The 22,015-nt window shown below is 43.2% G+C and overlaps 1 protein-coding gene across 1 annotated transcript; it reads left to right on the forward strand.

Moving 5' to 3' along the window:
• Positions 1-8,696: 8,696 nt before the first annotated feature.
• LOC140386558 (dehydrogenase/reductase SDR family member 4-like) lies at positions 8,697-11,279 on the forward strand. Its single transcript, XM_072468981.1, has one exon. The coding sequence runs from the start codon at positions 9,028-9,030 to the stop codon at positions 9,790-9,792; it is 765 nt and encodes a 254-aa protein (XP_072325082.1). The 5' UTR covers positions 8,697-9,027; the 3' UTR covers positions 9,793-11,279.
• The last annotated feature ends 10,736 nt before the right edge of the window (positions 11,280-22,015 follow it).

Consider the following 22,015-nt stretch of genomic DNA (forward strand, 5'->3'; position numbering starts at 1 on the left):
TCGCTGGACTCAAACTTACGGTTGCCGGTTGCTGTTCTTGCGGAGGTCTCGAGCAGGCGAAGAGAAGAGAGAGATCTGAACTTGGCCCCTCACTTTATAGGGCCCAGGGGCTTCCCGCCTCCCGGGGTGGCCCTTGACCAATTGGGAGGTGATTCCCCGATCGGGGGGTGGTCGTTCACCTGCCTTTGTTTCGGCCACTGCAGGCGCTGACAGGTCTGGCCCGGTATTCAATTGCTAATATGTTGCAATTGTTCCCGGGGATAGCTGATTAAACTGCAGATGTCTGGGTGGATGGGCTGTTAATAGCCCTGAGTATCGATCTGCGCCAACTTCCCCAGAGCCGAATATGCTATTCTGTCTGCAGCTGTCCGTTTGTGTCTTGTTACCTGCTTTTCCCAGCAGCCTTTCCGGTTAGCCATTTTAAATCGGGTTTTGGCCAAATTAATCGGGAAGCAGCCGTTTTATGTGGCTACATTAGGCTACGACCGCATAGCCTAGGCTAATACTATATTACAAGTATTTATGAAAAAGTAATAAAAGGGTGAATTTGTGTTAAATTACAGGTGTTTAATATGAAAAGTGTTCAAATAATGGTAAAGTTGTGTTACATTACCTTCGCCTATGAGTTTTGGTGGCCTAGTATTGCCTAACTTAGGGCAGCATGGTAGCATTGTGGATAGCATAATTGCTTCACAGCTCCAGGGTCCCAGGTTCGATTCCAGCTTGGGTCACTGTTGGTGCGGAGTCTGCACTTCCTCCCTGTGTGTGCGTGGGTTTCCTCCGGGTGCTCCGGTTTCCTCCCACAGTCTAAAGATGGGCAGGTTAGTTGGATTGGCCATGATAAATTGCCCTTAGTGTCCAAAATTGCCCTTAGTGTTGGGTGGGGTTACTGGGTTATGGGGCTAGGGTGGAGGTGTTGACCTTGGGTAGGGTGCTCTTTGCAAGAGCCGGTGCAGACTCGATGGGCCGAATGGCCTCCTTCTGCACTGTACATTCTATGATAAACTTAGTCTAGCCTAGCATAGGCTAGCTTGAACATAGACTAGTTTCGCCTATTTAGCTTATTTATTATAAAACTTTATAAATGGGGCTTTACTTTCTGAGAAGGGTTTTTAAAAAAAAACGTTTCCCAGAAAGTAGACCTAAGTTTTTTTCCTTTCAAAGCATGCGACAATTGTCGCAAGACTCAAATTGATTAATTTTTTGTTGTATATATTTCAACAATCCCAAAGTTTGAGAGTCAGTAGCACAGATGTTGTAAAGGTTGAGTGTCACGTTAAGTTGGCTGTTCTGCTCTGGCTAATGTAATTTTTTTCCCTTTTTAACAGAAGTCAAGACCCTAGAGGAATAACAATGAGTTCACAAAAGTACTTAAGTGGATACCAAAACGCAAACTCAATGAAAAGCGATCTGACAAAATTTCTAAATGTCAAAAACTAACAAACTATTTTGCAATGTCAAGTTTGTCAACACCTACAGTTGAAACAAGCCAAGCAAACACCATTGAAGCCAGTGATAGTGCACAAACTGTAGGAGCTCTTTCTAGCAATATTCAACCCACTGTTGACGCTTTTGATACAGATGACGATCACAGTGGTCAACATGAAAGTTCCGCGGAACAAGCAGAGACTGAGCAGAAACATAAAACAAGAAGCAAATTCAGTGATTTCAAAGAATACAGTGACCTCGAAAACTGGCCCATAACAGTTGATAATGATTTCATACAGAATTGTTTAATGCAAGACATAGGTTTTTTTCAAAATAAAAAAACAGATGATGTATATACCGAATCAAGCAGGGTTTACATGGAGCAAAACAGAAGTTTATCAAACAAATATTTTGAAAAAAGATTGAAAAATGGCCAGACTGTGATGAGATCCTGGTTATTTTACTCAAAGAGCAAAGGCTGTATGCACTGTTTGTTTGCAAACTCTTTTCTAAATGCCAAACATCACTTACAACAGGTGGGGTTTCTGACTGGATGAATGTACTCAGAACTCTGGAGAATCATGAAGACAGCATGGAACATAAGAGGGTGATGTTGTGTTGGATGACAAGAAAGTCAAATAAAAATACTGTGGATCAGCAACTTGAAGAACAGATGAGAAAAACCATCCAGTACTATTTTGAAGTACTGAAAAGAGTTGTAGCTGTTATAAAGTTTTTAAGTGAAAGAGGTTTGGCATTTAGAGGTCATGAGGAGAAGTGGTGCTCAGCAAATAATGGAAACTTCATGGGGGCCATTGAACTTATTGCAGAGTTCGACCCATTTTTACATGAACATCTCGAGAAATGTAAAAATGGAAAAAGTAAATGCTACTATCCAAATCAGCGTATGAAGAATTGATAGAAATCACGGGAAAACATGTGCAAGATGAAATTGTGAATCAAATCAACAACCTAGACACCAAATACTACTCTATTATTGTTGACTCTATGCCTGACCTGACACATGTTGACCAGCTGGTAATTGTGGTTCGATACTGCTATAATGGAAAACCTTGTGAGAGATTTTTAACATTTTTACTGATAGAAAACCATTCATCCATGACCTTGTTCAACAAAATACAACAAGTCCTGGGTGAACATAAGCTTTCACTTGAAAATATCCATGGTCAGTCCGACAATAATGCATCTAACATGAAGGGCTCGGAGAAAGGGCTGCAAGCACTCTTTAAAAACATTAACAGGTACGCAGACTATGTACCATGTGCAACCCATTCACTTAACCTTGTTGGAGAAAAGGCAGTGTCTACTGTACCTGAAGTTGTTGACTATTTTGGCATTTTGCAGGAGCTGTATGTTTTCTTTACTGGATCTCCACGAAGATGGGGGATTTTAACCACACAGGGCAATCTATATTTTTCTTGAAAGAGCTTAAGTGTAACTAGATGGTCTGCACACTATGAAGCAGTCCGGGAAATTAAAAATGGATATATGGGTATTTTACAAACTCTCAAACATATTTCTGAAGACTCAGAAGAGAAGCCTAAATGTAAACGAGATGCAAAGAATTTATACCACAAGTTGGTATAGCTGGAATATGCTATTTTAACATTTGTTTGGGAAGAAGTGCTGGAGCTTTTCAACAAAACAAGTAAGAAACTCCAAACCCCTGGTTTTGATGTATTTGAAGGTTATCTTCTGCTATCATCTTTACTTTCGTTTGTTAAAGAACTCAGAGAAAATTCAGCCGATAGGATTGCACACCATGAATCAGAAGCAAAAGGTTTGTGTGAAGATATCACCTCAAGTTATTCTGATGCTTCCAAACGCATTGTTACAAGGAAATTTTCAGATGGAACAAGTGGTATTGCTTCTTTGAGAGGAGCTGACAAATTTAGGATAGAAGTTCTATATCAACTCTATGACTGCTTGATAATCCAGTTACGCAAGAGGATTGACCCATATGAGCAGATTGCAAAAAGGTTCAAGTTCCTCTCAGAATTGGTGAACAATTCTGAAATTGATGAAGACAGTATTAAACTTATATCGTATTACAAAGATGATATTGACCACAATTAGTAAACGAGTGTTGTCAGTTCAAAGAATATTTGCACCTCTGGAAATCCCAGTACACAGAAGAAAACATGCCATCTAAAATGCAATGCGCAGAAGTTCTTCAGCTTATTTGTGAGCAACACCTAATTGAAGTGTTCCCCAATATTACTACTGCGCTTAAGCTGTACTTGACAATGCCTATCACGAGCTGTGAAGCAGAAAGGAATTTTTCAAAGCTATCCTTCATAAAGAACAAATTTTGGTCTCCCATGACTGAAGAGCGCTTAAATTCTTTATGCATATTGTCTCTAGAAAATGACATTGCAAGGAAGCTCTCATATGACAAAACTGTACGTGAATATGTTGCTAGAAAAAACAGAACAGTATTTTGTAAAATGTGCTTCATAGTATTCTCATAGGTGTCTAAAATAAAAGATTATATTGACTGTGGTCTTTTCTATGTTTTATTTCATCATTCTATGATGCATCATGCATGCTGTTGGGGCTGTCATGGGGCTGTTTAGTACAGAGCTAAATCGCTGGCTTTGAAAGCAAACCAAGGCAGGCCAGCAGCACGGTTCAATTCCCGTACCAGGTGCCGGAGTGTGGCGACTAGGGGCTTTTCACAGTAACTTCATTTGAAGCCTACTTGTGACAATAAGTGTTTTTCAATGTATATAACATGTCCCTAATTTTCATCCCCCCATAACTCGAAAACTATAAGGCATAGGATATTTCTATTCACACCAGCGACTTTGATATGTGAGATAATCCAGTACAGCAATTTTAATCAAAATCTGAGATGTAGTGGTTAAATTTTTAAAACATTTGTGGTGATGTCATGAAACAACCCCATTGAAGAAGATAACAGTGGTTACCCAGGCCTCGTTGCTGGTTGCGAAGGGGCCCCCATAACAGTTCAAGCTTCAGGGCCCCAAAAATGTAGGTCCGACACTGAACTTGGCATTGACATTCAACAGCGATATTGGACGGTAGGACCCACACTGCTCCGGTTCCTTGACTTTCTTTAGGATCAGAGGTATTGAGGCCTGCGCCAACGTCGTGGGGAGCTCACCCTTCTCCCTCGCCTCATTAAATGCCCTCACCAGCAGGTACCCCAGGTCACCCTAAAACTTTTTATAAAACTCTACTGGGAAACCATCCGGACTCGGGGCCTTCCCCGCCTACATAACCCCCATACCCTCCAGCAATCTAATGGGCGCCCCCAACCTCTCTACCAGGCCCTCCCCCACCCTGGAGAATTCCAGCCCGTCCAGAAAATCCCACAATCCCTCCATTGGGGGTTCCGATTCATAAAGCCTCCTATAAAACACCTCAAACACCCCATTCACTCCCACCGGATCGAATACCGCCCCACTCTTGCCGTCCTTCACCCTGCCAATTTCCCTCACCGCCTTCTGCTTCCTGAGCTGGTGGACAGCATCCTGCTGGCCTTCTCCCCATACTCATACACTGCCCCTCAGGCCCTCCGTAACTGCCCAGCAGCCTTCCTTGTGGACAACCCAAACTCCATCTGGAGCTTCTGTCTCTCCTTCAACAATGCCGCATCCTGGGCCTCCGAGTACCTTCTGTCCACCTGCATAATGCTCACAGTTGATGAGCTGGAGTCTGAGCTTCAGACGCTGCAGCACATCAGGGAGGGGAGAGGTACCTGGGCGCTGTGTTCCAGGAGGTAGTCCAGGACATAGGTAGAACAAGCACAGAGGTTCTGCTATGGGAGTATGAACAACCAGGAGCTAAATTACAAAGCAGAACCAAAAAGATAATAATCTCTGAATTACTATCTTGAGCTACAAGTTGTCATAGGGTCAATAAGATTAAGAAGGCAAACGCGTGGCTCAAAGATTGGTGTGGGTTTGAATTCATGGGACATTGGCACCAGTACTGGGGAAGAGGGGATCTGTTCCGAAGGGATGGTCTTCAGCTCATGCTGGGACCAGAATCCTGGCGAATTGCATAGCCAGGGCTGTGGCTAGGCCTTTAAACTAAATAATGGGAGTTGGGGGGGGGGGGGAGGGTTCAGTTGTATGGAGATTTGGAAAATCAAAGTTAAAGGAGAAGGTAGAAGTGCAGGTTAATGACAAGGACTTTAAACTAGTTAAAGGAACCGAGGGCTCAGAAGTGAGTAAAGTTTCCAGAACACATAATGGAACAAAGTATAGAAGGTGGCAGGCATCTAACTTCAGGCAGAGCAAAAAAGGGGACAAATATTAGATGGGAGGTGGTCAATGCAGTACTGAGGGTGTTGTACCTAAATGCACGCAGTATACTGAACAAGGTAAATGAGCTTGTTGTGCACATTGAAATTGGCCGGTACGATGTTGTGGGCATCACAGAGACAGGGCTGCAAGGGGACAGGGCTGGAATCTAAATATCCAAGGATATGTGCCCTATCGAAAGGACAGACAGATGGGCAGTGGGGCTGGGTTGCATTGTTAGTAAAGAATGAATTTGAATTGATAGCAAGAAGCGATATAGGATAGGAAGGCATAGAGCCTTTGTGGGTAGTTGAGGAATCGCAAAGTAAAAAAGACCCTGATGGGAGTTATGTACAGGCTCCTAGCAGTAGTCAGGATGTGGGGCAAAAAATAAATCAGGAGATAGAACAGGCATGGAAAAAAGGCAATATTACAATAATCATGGGGGACTTCAACACGCACGTGGACTGGCAAGATCAGGTTGGTAGTAATATAAAAGAAGATAGCAAGATTTTTTTCAATATATAGAAGGTAAGAGAAATCAAGAATTGACATTGAACCACTGGAAAATTAGGCTGGAGAAGTAGTAATATGAAATAAAGAAATGGCAGAGGAACTGAGTAGTTATTTTGTGTCAGTCTTCATGGTGGAAGACACCAGTGGGATGCCAGGACTCCAGGAAAATCAGGGGGCATAGGTGAGTGTAGTGGCCATCACTAAGGAGAAGGTGCTGGGGAAACAAAGGTCTAAGGTGGATAAATCACCTCAACCAGATGGACTATACCCCAGGGTTCTTAAAGAGATAGCTGAGGAGGTTGTGAAGGCATTGGTGGTGATCTTTCACTGGAGGCAGGGAAGTTCCCAGAGGACTGGAAAACGGCTAATGTAACACCATTGTTTAAGAAGGGAGGCAGAAGCCAATTAGCCTGACTTTGATCATTGGTAAGATTTTAGAGTCCATTATTAAAGATGAGATTGCAGAGTACTTGGAAGTGCATGATAAAATAGGACTGAGTCAGCACGGCTTCAAGGGGAGGTCATGTCTGACAAATCTGTTGGAATTCTTTGAGGAGGTAACAAGGAAGTTAGACAAAGGAGACCAGTGGTCAAGATCTATTTAGATTTCCAGAAGGCCTTTGACAAGATGCCGTATCAGAGGCTGGTAAATAAGTTAACAGTCCATGGTGTTAAGGGTAAGATACTGGCATGGATAGAGGACTGGCGGCTGGCAGAGAGTGGGGATAAAGGGGTCTTTTTCAGGATGACAGTTGGTGACTAGTGGTGTGCCTCAGGGGTCAGTGCTGGAACCACAATTTTTCACAATATACATTAACAATCTGGAAGAAGGAACTGTGGGCAATGTTGCTAGAGTTGCAGATGACACAAAGATATGCAGAGGGACAAGTAGTATTGAGGAAGCAGGGGGGCTGAAGGATTTGGACAGGCTTAGGAGAGGCAGATGGAATACAATATGGAAAAGTGTGAGGTTATGCACTTCAGTAGGAAGAATGGAGGCATAGACTATTTTCTAAATGGGAAAAGGCTCAGGATATCAGAGGCACAGAGGGACTTAGGAGTCCTAGTTCAAGATTCTCTTAAGGTTAATGTGCAGACCCGCAGTGTCCCAAGCCAGGAATCGAACCTGGGACCCTGGCGCTGTGAAGCAACAGATGGTAGTCTACCTATTATCACAGGTGGGAGAATGGGGTGAGAAACATATCAGTAATGATTGAATGGTGGATCAGACTTGATGGGCCAAAAGGCCTAATTCTGCTCCTACGTCTTCTTGACAGAAGTCCTCAGCAAATTCTTCACAGGCACTTCAAGGCTTGCAAACCTCACCCTATTCAACTTGTTGATACACCTTTTGATGGAGTCTCCCATCTTCCAGCAATCATATTATTATACTGCCCATTAATAAAACTGCATCTCCTGACTTCTTATCACAGTTGAGCACCCTATGTGCAACGATATCCATTGTCCTGGCTTGTAGTTGTGAGGGATCAGGTTTGATTAAATCATTAGAATGGGCAATTGTGAGGGATAAGGTTTGATTAAATCATTAGAATGGGCCATAGGATGTAGAGATAACAGGATGTGGTAAGTGAGTAAGGAAGTGAGTCAACTAGCACGAACAATTGCGCTACTGCGACTGCGTAATAAACTAATGCATATTGTAAAATACGCCCCTAAGGTGAGCAACTGACGTTAACGTGAACCTGCAATGTAACAGATGGTAGGCGTACCGGAAAGAATGTGAACCTCGACAACCTGAACCAATCAGGCAAGAGGGGAGGGAACTGGGGCGACGGGATTAGGATAAAAGGGATAGAACAATTGCCGGAGGGTGTGCTTCTCTCGTGGAGGCACCCGACTCTGCAGACTCGAAACTCATAAAGGAACTTGCTTCTACGACTTTGTCCTCGGTGTCAGTGATTGTGAGCACATCCACATCTCACATAATTCAAGGCTCATCAAAGAAAATAAGTTGTGTTGAAAAATAAGAACTTTTATTTGAGCAAGTCTAGTCTGAAATACAAAAATAGTGATTATACGCAAAATACCAGAACGTGGCTTGCTTTGAGCAACATGAAAACAAATTTAGAAACAAATCCGTAGTAAACAATATTACCACTGAATGCTATTGATCATTTTTCTGACTGAATCAAAGTACAATCATACTTAGTTTTAAGTCGCGGTCTATAAAATAATATTTAAATATACAATACAGGCTTAATACAGACTAATAAATTCAAGAGCAAAACAGGAATAAAATGCAATAAATATAAAATTGTAAGAAATGAGTGCAGTTTGGAGAGGCGCAGGGACTGTCTTCAGTGGAATGATTAAGGCGCTCGCTTTTCAGAGAATGCGAGCGGACCGGAAGGAGAATGGAGGGCGGAGGGGCAGAAAGGTGACGCCATCCGCCGAGTGTGGGCTGACCTGTAAACTCCCCCATGCCCTTCCGGTCCCGTCTTTGTGGACGGATCGACGCATCGAAATCTAAGTGGCGGGGGTAGCCCCGCCCGCCAAGCTCGCGCAGGATCGCGCCCGCCCCGCCTCCTCTAGCAGTTGAACCATTTTGGTCGGGAGACGCTCCCAGCCGACATGTTATGGTTGTCATTTGATTGGAGGGGACAAGCGAGGTGGCGTCACCCTTTGCGCGTGTCGGGCTTAGATTGGCCGAACTGTCACCCCTCTCATTGAGGGCACGTGGCCAGGAGTAAGGGAGGGGCAGGCAGGAAGGAACAACCTGAGATCTGAGTATTACCAGCATTTCCTGCTTTTAGTTCAATTTCCTCACACCATGCAGCTGGGAGTGTTGAGTGGCAAGGTAGCCGTGGTCACCGCCTCCACCAAGGGGATTGGATTGGCCATCGCCCGCCGCTTGGCCCGGGATGGTGCCCAGGTCATGATCAGCAGTCGGAAGCAGGACAATGTGGACCAAACCCTAGCGCAGCTGTTGGCTGAGGGTCTGAGTGTCTCGGGCATTGTCTGCCATGTGGGAAAAAAGGAGGACCGGGAGGTGCTGGTCAATGAGACGCTGAGGCGCCATGGAAAGATCGACATCCTGGTCTCCAATGCAGCGACCAATCCATTTGTTGGGAGGATGTTGGACTGCTCAGAGGAGGGCTGGGACAAAATCTTCGAGATCAACGTCAAGGCGCCTTTCCTCCTGACCAAGCTGGTGGTGCCACACATGGAGCGACAGGGTGGGGGCACCATAGTGCTGGTGGGCTCTATCGCTGGCTATCGGCCTGCACCCTTTATTGGGCTGTACAGTATCAGCAAGACAACGCTGCTGGGCCTGACCAAGGTGCTGGCTGATGAACTGGCTCCTGCCAACATCCGTGTCAACTGCATTGCCCCGGGTATCATCAAGACCCAGTTCAGCGCTTCCCTGTGGTCGGACGACAACTCGCGACAGCGGTTTGAGGAGACCATTTCAATGCGTCGGATTGGTGAGCCAGAGGAGTGCGCCGGCACTGTCTCCTTCCTCTGCTCACAGGATGCTGCCTACATCACTGGAGAGACTATCGTCGTGGCTGGAGGTTTTGACTGTCGGCTGTGAACCAATGTTCCATCTGGGACATTTTCCATGACTTCCAAATCTTCCTTTCCAAGATTCTTCATGCTTCTCGTCTCTGTAATCTTCTGCTGTCCTCACACCAACTGTCATTTATGTGTTCTTTTTACTCTGGCCTCATGCATATTTGTCACTCCTTCATTCTACACTATCTCCCTAACCTCTTGCAATCCTCTGTGAACTCTGTATTCTTCTAAGTCAAGCCTCTTGCACTTTATTCACCCTCCATTGATTGGCAGTCGTGTCTTCTGCTGCTTCAGCCATAATAATTACAATTTCTGAACTTCTATCCTCTCAGTCCTCCTCATTAATACCTCGTTTTTTGATCAATGTGTGATAATATTGATATGTGATCATCATAGCCAACTTTTGTCTGATTTTTCTCTTTGAAGCTTTATTTGAAAATTTACCTACATTAAGGGCACGATGCAATGTGATTTGTGACTTCATATTTCAACGCATAACTAATATTTACTTATGTAATATTTACTCTGAAGTGGCCTGACCACTCCATTGCATCACATTTCTTGGTCATTGTGGGTGTTCTGAATTGCAGGGAATTTTGGAAAATCATAACAAATACCTCTAACATCTCCACAGCGACCTCTTTAAACCCTAGAATGTAGAGCATGAAATGAAATGAAATGAATGAAAATCGCTTATTGTCACAAGTACACTTCAAATGAAGTTACTGTGAAAAGCCCCTAGTCGCCACATTCCGGCACCTGTTCGGGGAGGCTGTTACGGGAATTGAACCGTGCTGCTGGCGTGCCTTGGTCTGCTTTCAAAGCCAGCGATTTAGCCCTGTGCTAAACAGCCCCTATCAGGTCCAAGGGATTCATTCACTTGAATCCTTCACTCTGAACATAATTGTTGGCCATATTCAGTTGGAACTGTTTTCTCCCAGAATGAAATATGCTCAAACCTTTTCTCGGAATAAAGAGCTGAGAAGGCATTAAATCAGTTTTATCAAGCATTTTCACATTCGGATGTGTCATTGTACAAATAATGGGGGTGGTGCGGTAGCACAGTGGTTGGCACTGTCGCTTCACAGCTCCAGGGTCCCGAGTTCCATTCCCGGCTTGGGTCACTGTCTAGGCGGAGTCTGCACGTTCTCCCCGTGTCTGCGTGGGTTTCCTCCGGGTGCTCCAGTTTCCTCCCACAGTCCAAAGATATGCAGGTTAGGTGGATTGGCTATGCTAAATTGCCCTTAGTATCCAAAAAGGTTAGGTTGGGTTACGGGGATAGCGTGGAGCTGTGTGCTTAAGTACTTTGGTGCTTTTTCAAAGGGCCGGTGTAGACTCGATGGACTGAATGGTCTGCACTGTAAATTCTATGATTCTAAATATATATTGTCCACTAAAGTATCTTTGTTGGATCCCATGGAATGAATGTTCCAGATAGAAAATAGAAACAATCTTTTTCATGTATATGATATAAAGAAACTGATAAAAGACTCTTCTTTGCATGTATTCTTGTGTTGGTAATACAATGACTCCAATCCATATTGATCAGTGGATAACCACTATTGACTGTTCCTCCACTGAGTGGCCATATCGCCAACAGCATTGTAAGAAGTTTTTCTGATGAAGACTCATCAACCTGAAACATTGACCGTTTCACCCCGCACAAATGCAATCTGACCTGCTGAATATTTCCAGCAGATTGTTTTTTTGAAAGAACTTGCTCCTGTTGTCTTGTTTTATCACAATTTCTATTTGTGCTTTCTCATGCTTATCAGCGCAGCCTGCCCCCTCCTCTGTTTGAAATCATGTCTGCTGAGTGACTGTTACACGGATGAGGTGACCATTAGGCTAAGGTGACACTCACCTGTCCTGAGACATTGGAATAGGCGAGGCATTATTTCTGTCAACACTGATTGACATTGCCAATAGGAACATAGCACCAGGACTTGACATCAGGTAAATGATGGGATATTACTGCTCCAGTCAATGGGGAACAGCCGTGCAGTGAGAAGGAAATAGAAATGAGTTGGGAAAAGATGACACCGTTTACTGAGTGTGGGTTTTCTAAAGGCCTTCCCACTTCACTCTGTTCCAAATCCAGTCAGCCCAATTTTTCTGGACCAATTGACCTGCCGCATTCCACCCAAGGGAAACGGTGCTCCCACATTCATTGGGCACTGATTAGCTGTGGCACCAGTTAGGTTGTGCCCACTCATGGTGGATTACATGCGGCCAGGAACTATACTGTTGCTGCCTCTTGATTGGCCGCTTAGCCAGGTGGAGTGGCATTCCCTTATGGGGGCATTGTGCACTGATTTGCTGAGCTGTGACCCCATCCATGTAGCATGTGACCAAGTGGGTCAGATTTCCTTTTCATGCCACCATGCAGCTGGAAGTGTTGAATGACTAAGTGTTCCTGGTCTCCACCTCTACTGACAATATCGGGCTGGCCAATGCCAAGCCTTGCCTGAATGAGGCCAAGATGATAATCACAGAGTCCTGTGACAGCGGCAGATCAAGGGGCTGAGAACTAGTGGACTCACTGTCTCGCGGTTAAGAGGAAGGACTCCAAGGTACTGGTCAGTGAAATGCAGAAGTATTGCGGAACCATCAAAATCCTAGTGTCTAAAGCTGCAGCAAATCCCTTGTTATGAGCCAGAGTTTAGAGAACCCCAAAGTGTATCATGGAGTTCACCTCACCCACAACTTTTAATAGATTGTGGTTATAAGAACATAAGAACTAGGAGCAGGAGTAGGCCATCTGGCCCCTTGAGCCTGCTCCACCATTCAATGAGATCATGGGTGATCTTTTGTGGACTCAGCTCCACTTTCCGGCCCGAACACCATCACCCTTAATCCCTTTATTCTTCAAAAAACTATCTATCTTTATCTTAAAAACATTTCATGAAGGAGCCTCTACTGCTTCACTGGGCAAGGAATTCCATAGATTCACAACCCTTTGGGTGAAGAAGTTCCTCCTAAACTCAGTCCTAAATCTACTTCCCCTTATTTTGAGGCTATGCCCCCTAGTTCTGCTTTCACCCGCCAGTGGAAACAACCTGCCCGCATCTATCCTATCTATTCCCTTCATAATCTTATATGTTTCTATAAGATCCCCCCTCATCCTTCTAAATTCCAACGAGTACAGTACCGGTCTACTCAACCTCTCCTCGTAATCCAACCCCTTCAGCTCTGGGATTAACCTAGTGAATCTCCTCTGCACACCCTCCAGTGCCAGTACGTCCTTTCTCAAGTAAGGAGACCAAAACTGAACACAATACTCCAGGTGTGGCCTCACTAACACCTTATACAATTGCAGCAGAACCTCCCTAGTCTTAAACTCCATCCCTCTAGCAATGAAGGACAAAATTCCATTTGCCTTCTCAATCACCCGTTGCACCTGAAAACCAACTTTCTGCGACTCATGCACTAGCACACCCAGGTCTCTCTGCACAGCAGCATGTTTTAATATTTTATCATTTAAATAATAATCCCTTTTGCTGTTATTCCTACCAAAATGGATAACCTCACATTTGTCAACATTGTATTCCATCTGCCAGACCCTAGCCCATTCACTTAGCCTATCCAAATCCCTCTGCAGACTTCCAGTATCCTCTGCACTTTTTGCTTTACCACTTATCTTAGTGTCGTCTGCAAACTTGGACACATTGCCCTTGGTCCCCAACTCCAAATCATCGATGTAAATTGTGAACAGTTGTGGGCCCAACACTGATCCCTGAGGGACACCACTAGCTACTGATTGCCAACCAGAGAAACACCCATTAATCCCCACTCTTTGCTTTCTATTAATTAACCAATTATGGGGAGCACATGGGCCTACCTTACTGGTGTAGTGCCACAGAGAGTTAAAGTACTTTTAAATTAAAACAATGTTTATTTATGAAACCAGTTAACACTTCATAAACCCACAGTAAACATTTTAACAACTATCAACACCAATAAATCCCCCAAAGAATGCAGTACTCTATAAGCAATTAATTTTACCTTGCAACAACCATAAGACAAAAAAGAACCCTTTTTACAGAAAGACATTAGGTTTAACTTCTCTACTAAGAGCAGTTAACATTTTGAAATCACCAAATGAACATTCTTTAGCTTGCAGAGATTCATACATATCTTTCTGTGACTGCAGCTTCTCCAAATCTAAAACAAAACTAAACACACCCTGTAGCAGACAACCCAAAGCGAAAGTAAAAGCAGACAGACAGCTCAGCTCCACCCACACTGACATCACTGATAAACACCCATTTCTTAAAGGTACATCCACGACAGCTATTTTTAAAAACACCCATTTCTTAAAGGTACTCTCACATGACACCTCCCCCCAAGAAAAAAAACCCCATCAACTTCAAGCTGGTTTCATTTTTCATCTTTTCCACTTTCCTTTAAGAAATATGGACAGTGAATATATATTTCATGTTTAACAAAACAAGACACGCAAACATTTGTAATACCATAGTCCATTTTAATTCTTCCTCCAACTGAACTCCTTGATTGACAGCCGCTTTGGACAAGAAGGTCTCTGCATGATCAATCCATTTCTCTACGCTTTGGCATTTCTCTTTAAAGTCAGATACTTTAGTTCAATCTGATCACAGAGTCCCTTGTAATTCTCCAACACAGGAGCATTGGTTATCACAGCTTTTAGGCAGTCAAATGCCTGTTGAAACTCCGTTGTCCACTTAGATTTTTGACGTTTCTTCAGCAAGTCCATCAGTGGGGCACCCACAGTACAAACATTTGGCACAAATGTTAGATCAAATCCACTCATGCGAAGAAATTGCATTATTTCCCTTTGTGTTGAGGGTATTGGAAACTCTCCAATAACTTTTGTTTTCACATCCCGTGGGATCATTCGACCCTGTCTGATTGTATAGCCAAGGAAAGTGACTTGGGCTTTTCCAAATTCACTTTTGGCTAGGTTTCCCACCAAACCCGCCTCCTGAAGTCGATCGAATAACTCCATCAGATGTTTTAAACGTTCTTTTCATGTCTGGCTGAAAATTACCAGATCGGCAATGTATCCCGTACAATTGGGTAATCCTGAAATGACTTTGTTAGTTAACCGTTGAAATGTGGCTGGGCGTTTTTCATGCCAAATGGCATAACTTTGAATTGGTATATACCACAAAAGCTGAAATATCCTTCGCCCTAACGGATAAAGGTATCTGCCAGTAACCTTTAAGTAAATCCAATTTGGAAATAAAAGCTGATTGTCCCAACGTCTCAATGCAATCCTCCAAATGTGGGATAGGATAAGAGTCCATTCTTGTAACTGCGTTAACCTTTCTATAGTCCACACAGAACCGTTGGGTACCATCTGGTTTATGTACCATCACTATGGGTGAGCTCCATTGGCTGCAACCCACTTCAATTATGCCATTTTAAAGCATACTTTCAATCTCTTTGTGCCAATTTTAAAGGGTTATGTCTATAGGATGTTGTTTGATTGGAACAGCACTTCCCACATCATCATGTATAGCCATTTCAGTACTTCCCAACTTATCTCCACAAACTTGCCCATGTGATATCAATAACTCTTTCAGTTCATTCAGTTTTTTCCTCTGGAAGGTAACTCAACAATTTATCCCAATTTTTAAGAACATCCTTGTTTTCCAATTTAATTTGAGGTATGTCAAATTCACAGTCATCTGGATTTGGTTCGTCACTTTGAGTTAGAATCATTAAAACCTCCTCCGTTTGCTCTCCTTCCCTTTCAAAGTACCTGTTAAGCATATTCACATGGGACACTCGGTGAGTTTTCCTTCTGTCTGGCGTTCTTACCACATAATTCACCTCACTTAATTTCCGTTCAATCTGATAAGGTCCACAAAACCTTATTTTCAAAGGTTCAACTACCACTGGTAACAATACTAAAACTTTATCTCCACTGGCAAAACTACGAACTTTGGATTTCTTGTCTGCTTCCCGTTTCATCACATTTTGTGCAACTATTAAATGTTGTCGAGCCAATTCCCTTGCTCTGTTTAATCGTTCCCTAAAATTTGACACGGAATCCAATAATGTAAGTTCCAATTTCTCACTCACCAATTTTTCCTTAATCAATTTAAGTGTTCCTCTTACCTCATGACCAAAAATTAGTTCAAAAGGACTGAATTTGGTTGATTCATTAGGTGCATCCCTAATTGCAAACAGTACGAATGGAATTCCTTTATCCCAATCCTCTGGATAATCTTGACAATAAGCCCTCAACATTGTCTTTAATGTCTGATGCCACCTTTCTAACGCTCCCTGCAATTCTGGATAGTACGCAGTTGATTTAAATTGTTTTATTCCTAAGCTATCCATAACTTCTTTGAATAACCTCGGGGTAAAATTTGATCCTTGATCCGATTGTATTTCTGTGGGTAGTCCGTATCTAGTAAAGAATTGAAGTAACTCCTCCACAATCTTTTTAGCTGTAATATTACATACTGGAATGGCCTCTGGAAACCTAGTAGACACATCCATTATAGTCAAAAGATATTGATTCCCACTTTTTGTTTTAGGAAGCGGTCCTACTCGATCAATTAAGACCCTTGTAAAAGGATCCTCAAATGCTCGAATGGGTATTAAGGGTGCTGGTTTTATCACTGCTTGAGGTTTCACTATCACTTGACATGTGTGACATGATCGCCAAAATTTAACCACATCTTTATGTAGTCCAGGCCAATAAAAATGTTTTTGTATTTTAGCTTGAGTTTTCCTTACTCCCAAATGACCTCACACTGGTACCTCATGTGCTACTCGCAACTCCTCTCTATACCCTACTGGCAATACTACTTGATGAACTTCTGCCCACTTTTCATCTGCCTGCATATGTAAAGGTCTCCATTTCCTCATCAAGACATCATTTTTACGGTAATAACACTCCGGTACACTTAGATTCCTCTTCGGTGTATGCTTTCTGATACATCCGTTTTATTTCTCTATCTTTCTGGTGTAACTCCGCCAATTTTCCTGAACTAAAAATATCCGCCTCATCCTCCACCTGTTCTTGTTTTTTTTCAACCATCTGATCAAAAATCGTTTCTGATAATTGCACTTCAACTTCATCTTCACTGTTTGATTTCTCCTCTTGCCTTAACCTGTGACTTTGCAACCTTGTTACTACACAATCTGGAAAAATCCCAGGATATTCATCCTTCAACACTTCAGTTGTCTGATTTTCCACTGGCTTATCAACCACAGTAGGCATCACTCCTACCTGCGATCCAGCTATATCATTACCCAAGATAAACTGTATTCCTGGACAAGATATTTTCTCTATTACTCCTACTACCACTTCACCACTCTTCACTGGACTTTCCAACCTTACCTTATATAATGGAACACTACTCTTCTCACCTTGAATTCCACATATTACCATCTTTTCTGGCAACATTTTTCTCAAACCACATAACTCCTCATCTCTTACCATTAAAGATTGACTAGCTCCCTTATCTCTTAAAATTGTGACTTCTTTACCTGCTCCTTCTGGTACACATGAGTAAACTTTACCCACACAAGTAAATTCTTTAAAGAGATCTGGCACCTCCTTATCAATCACCTCTTGATCAGGCTGTACAGTCTTTTGCACCTTCGCTTCACTTGGGATTTCCTTTACCACTTTAACAAACCCCACTGTCTTATCCTGTTTTATCACATCAGCCTTCCCAGTGCTTTTCTTCAACCACCAACACTGTGACTTTACATGGCCTAGTTTATTGCAGTGAAAACATTTGAAACTTTTCATGTCTCTTCCACTCTCCTGGGCTACTTTTTTAATCTGAGGTACACTCTCCTTATTATCTCCCATCAGATCTCCTTTACCTCTACCACTTGAGTACTTCCCTTTTCCACAGTTTCTATCCCTCACAGGCTGAAACTGATGGCGGAAACCAAGCTTTGATTTATGAACTAATTCATAATCATCTGCCATTTCTGCTGCTAACCTCACAGTTTTAACCCTCTGCTCTTCCACATGAGTTCTCACTACATCAAGAATTGAATTTTTAAACTCCTCCAAAAGTATAATTTCTAGAGAGCTTCATACGTTTGGTCTATTTTCAAAGCCCTTATCCATCTATCAAAATTACTCTGTTTGATCCTTTCAAACTCCATATATGTTTGACCAGGTTCTTTCCTTAAATTGCTAAACCTTTGTCTGTAGGCTTCAGGCACTAGTTCATATGCACCGAAGATGGATTTTTTCACCTCCTCATACGTCCCAGATACCTCCTCCGGTAGTGATGCAAAAACTTCATTAGCCCTACCTGGCAGGTTTGTTTGAATCAGTAATACCCACATGTCCTGTGGCCATTTCATTTGTTTAGCTACCTTGTCAAATGAAATGAAAAAGGCTTCTACCTCATTCTCATCAAACCTTGGCACTGCGTGGACATATTTAAATAGATCCCCACCAAGACATTGACTCTGCACCGGGGGGGCCTCAAATGGTGTCTGGCCCGCAATCGGTGCCCACCGATCGTCGGGCCGTCTTCTCTGAAGGAGGACCTCCTTTCTTCCGAAGCCCCGCAAGATCCGGCAGACATCTTCTTGCGGGGCGGACTCGGAGAGGACTGCAACCACGCATGCGTGGGTGACGCCAGTTATGCGGCGCCGGCCGCCTCATGTATGCGGCGCCGCCTTTACGTGGCGACAAGGCCTGGCGCGTGTAAATGACGCGGCCCCGCTCCTAGCCCATTATCGGGCCCTGATTCGGTCGGGATAGGGGCCATTTCGCGCCGTCGTGAACCTCGACGGCGTTCACGACGGCGTGGGCACTTCGGCGCGGGAGTGGAAAATCCCGCCCATTCTCTTTTCCTTTTCCTCTCCTTTTCTTTTTCCTCTCTATCTCTTTCTCTCTCTTTTTCTTTTTCCCTGATGTGTATCTCCCTTTCTCTTTCTATTTCTCTCATTGCGTATTCAAGCTGCTTTAATTCTTTTTCATGTTCAAGTTGCTTAATCTGCAACTGGATCTTTGCCACTTCCAATGAGTCAGACTGTATCTCAGGCAATTTTAAATGCTTAGCTACTGCGGTATGGACCTCATCTTTTCACATTTTGTCTGGTAATGTTAACTGCAATGTTTTTGCCAAATCTAAAAGCCTGTTTTTAGTCTCTGTCCATTAGGTACTGCGTATGACTGTCTCCGCCCCCAAAAACCTCAGAGCCTCTGAAAGAGCCATTGTCCACAACACACTCCCTACTTAAACTGGAAAACCACACCTGAAAAACAACCACAGTATGCTCACCCCTCACTGTCTTTAAGTTCACTAAGCCAATCCAATTGATAGATTTTTATCCCCCTCAAGCCCCCAATTTGTTATGGGCCAGGGTTTAGAGAACCCCAACGTGTATCATGGAGTTCACCTCACCCACAACTTTTAATAGATTGTGGTATGAGGAGCACACATGCCTACCTTACAGGTGTAGTGCCACAGAGAGTTAAAGTACTTTTAAATTAAAACAATGTTTATTTATGAAACCAGTTAACACTTTATAAACCCACAGTAAACATCTTAACTATGAACTCCAATAAATCCCGCAAAGAATAAAGTACTCTATAAGTAACTCTTAATCTTTCCTTGCAACATCCATAAGACAAAAAATAACCTTTTTTACAGAAAGACATTAGATTTCACTTCTCTACTGAGAACAGTTACCACTTTGAAATGACCAAATGAATATTCTTAAGCTTGCAGAGATTCATACACATCTTGCTGTGACTGCAGCTTCTCCAAATCTAAAATGAAACTAAACACATCCTGTAGCAGACAGCCCAACGCGAAAGTAAAAGCAGACAAGCAGCCCAGCTCCACCCTCCCTCTGACATCACTGATAAACACCCATTTCTTAAAGGTACATCCACTACAGCTATTTTATAAATACCCATTTCTTAAAGGTCCTCTCACATGACACCCTTCACAGATGACATCTACAGAGGATTGCCAACTTTTGCCTAGGGTATTCCTGTGAATGAGGAAACTGATATTCGACCCAGGATTTTTGGGATTAATGTGTCCCATGAGTGGTGAGAGCCAGTGCGCAGGATTTACTTCCTTTCAACCACCATCTGCCTTGCCATCAAGAGGTTTGGAGTTAAACAGTGATTCAGTTTGATGAACATGTTGCTGTTCTGATCATATGTGAGCAGCTCTCCCCAATCATCAAGGGTATTTCCACAAGCTGAAATCCAGAGTGTTCTTGAAATATTTTATTTGTCCGACTGGACGTTTGGTCAATTGGTAGTTGGGAGAACAGGATATGGTGGGGGCTTAAGACTTTTGGCCAAAGCATCCAGTCCATCAATGATAATTTTGCCCGGATTTCTGTAGAGCTCGATTCAAATAGGACACGAGCATTTGTTCAGCGGTCATTGTATTGATTCCAGAGGATTTTTCAGAGACATCGCTGATATTCTCTACAGTTTTTTTGTTGTCTCTGATACATCTATTCCAAGTCTTAATTCAGTACAGTAGTGTCGTGATGACAACTGTTCTGTTGATTTTATTGGCTTAAATCATAAAGTACAGAAGAGGCCCTTCAGTCCATCAGGTCTGCACCATCAAAACACTACTCTAAATCTCCACTGATCCTACCTTCCAGCTCTTGTCCCGTAGTCTTGAATGCTATGGAATTTCCAGTGCCCACCCAAGTACTTATTATTGTGAGGGTCCTGCCTCAACTACCCTCCCAGGCAGTCCATTCCAGATTCCCACCATTCTCTGAGAGAATTGTATTTCCCTCAAATCCCCGATAAACTCCTGCTTACACCTTAACATTATGCCACTTGTTAATGATCATTCAACTAAGGGAAACGGCTATTTGCTATCCTCCCTGTCCATGTCCCTCTGAATCTTGTTCACCAAAATCAGGCCCCTTTCAGCCTTCTCTGTTCCAAAGAAAACAATCCATGCTTATCCAGCCTCTTTCCATAGCTATAAATGTTCCATCCCATGCAAAATTCTGGTGAATCTCCTCTGCCTTGCTAGTGCAATCACATTCTTCCTATCGTGCAATAACCAGAACTGAACACTGTACTCCAGCTGTGCCTAACCAAAGTCCTGTACCGCTCCAACATAATGTCCCTGCTTTTCAAATTTATGCCCTGACTGATAAAGACAAGTGTCCCGCAATGCCTTCTTAACTACTGTATTCGCCTGCCCTGTCAACTTCAGGGATCTGTGGACAAGCACCCCAAGATCTCTCTGTTCCTCTAAGCTTCCCAGTGCCATGCCATTCATTGAATACTCCCCTGTCATTTTACTCCTTCCAAAGTACATCACCTCACAATTTTCAGGGTTGAAATTCCATCTGCCACTGATCTACCCATATGACCAATCCGTCTATATCCTCCTGTCTCCTAAGACCTTCTTCACTTTCATCCAACCGGCCAATCTTTGTGTCATCTGTAAACTTACTTATCATCCCCCCTCATTTTCTTCAATATAGCTCATGTTTTTCACAAACAATAAGGGAGCCAGCACCGATCCCTGAGGTAAGCCACTGGACACCGGCCTCCAGCTACACAAACAACCTTCTACCTCTGTTTCTGGCCAATTTTGGATTCAACTTGCCACGTTACCCTGAATCCCATGTGCTTTTATCTCCTTTATCAGTCTCCCATGTGGGACTTTGTCAATGGCTTTGCTGAAACCCGTACAAACTGCAACAACTGCCCTACCCTATCCACATACGCGGTCACCTCCTCAAAAATGCAATCAAATTTGTTAGGCATGACCTCCCTTGTGGTGGTTTTTATTATCACTCACTGTTGTAGTTCACAGAAGGCTGAGCTTGTGCAACTGATCAACTATTTGATCTCCTTACATTGGTGTCCTTTTGAGGAAGACGGAAGTGCTCAATATATTCCAGAGTCTCTTATAAGGGAGGTGCAATATTTGGCTGACCAGGAGTGGGTTCATTTATGAGTTTTGTTTTGGCAACATTTGAGAACAGGCCGAGCCTCCTGCATGTTGAATAGAAGATTCAGGTTCAATCAAGGTATTCAAGAGGGAATAGGATTCTTATCTGAAAAGGAACAATGTGCAGGGCTACTTGGAGAAGACAGCAGAGTGGCACAAGATAAATTGCTCTTCCAGAGATCTGTCACAGACACGATGGGCCAAATGTCCTCCTGTGCTGTGGTTCTGTGAAGAGATTAAGACTATCTTATTAAATATATTCAAGGGCACGTTAGATACATATTTGATCATCAAGGGAGTAAAATGTTAGGG

Source organism: Scyliorhinus torazame, chromosome 12 (genome assembly GCF_047496885.1).
Source record: "Scyliorhinus torazame isolate Kashiwa2021f chromosome 12, sScyTor2.1, whole genome shotgun sequence".
Lineage (NCBI taxonomy): Eukaryota > Metazoa > Chordata > Chondrichthyes > Carcharhiniformes > Scyliorhinidae > Scyliorhinus > Scyliorhinus torazame.

What these genes read in the sequence shown, in the direction of transcription:
- LOC140386558 (XM_072468981.1), top strand. Translation starts at nt 9,028, where the DNA reads ATGCAGCTGGGAGTGTTGAGTGGCAAGGTAGCCGTGGTCACCGCCTCC.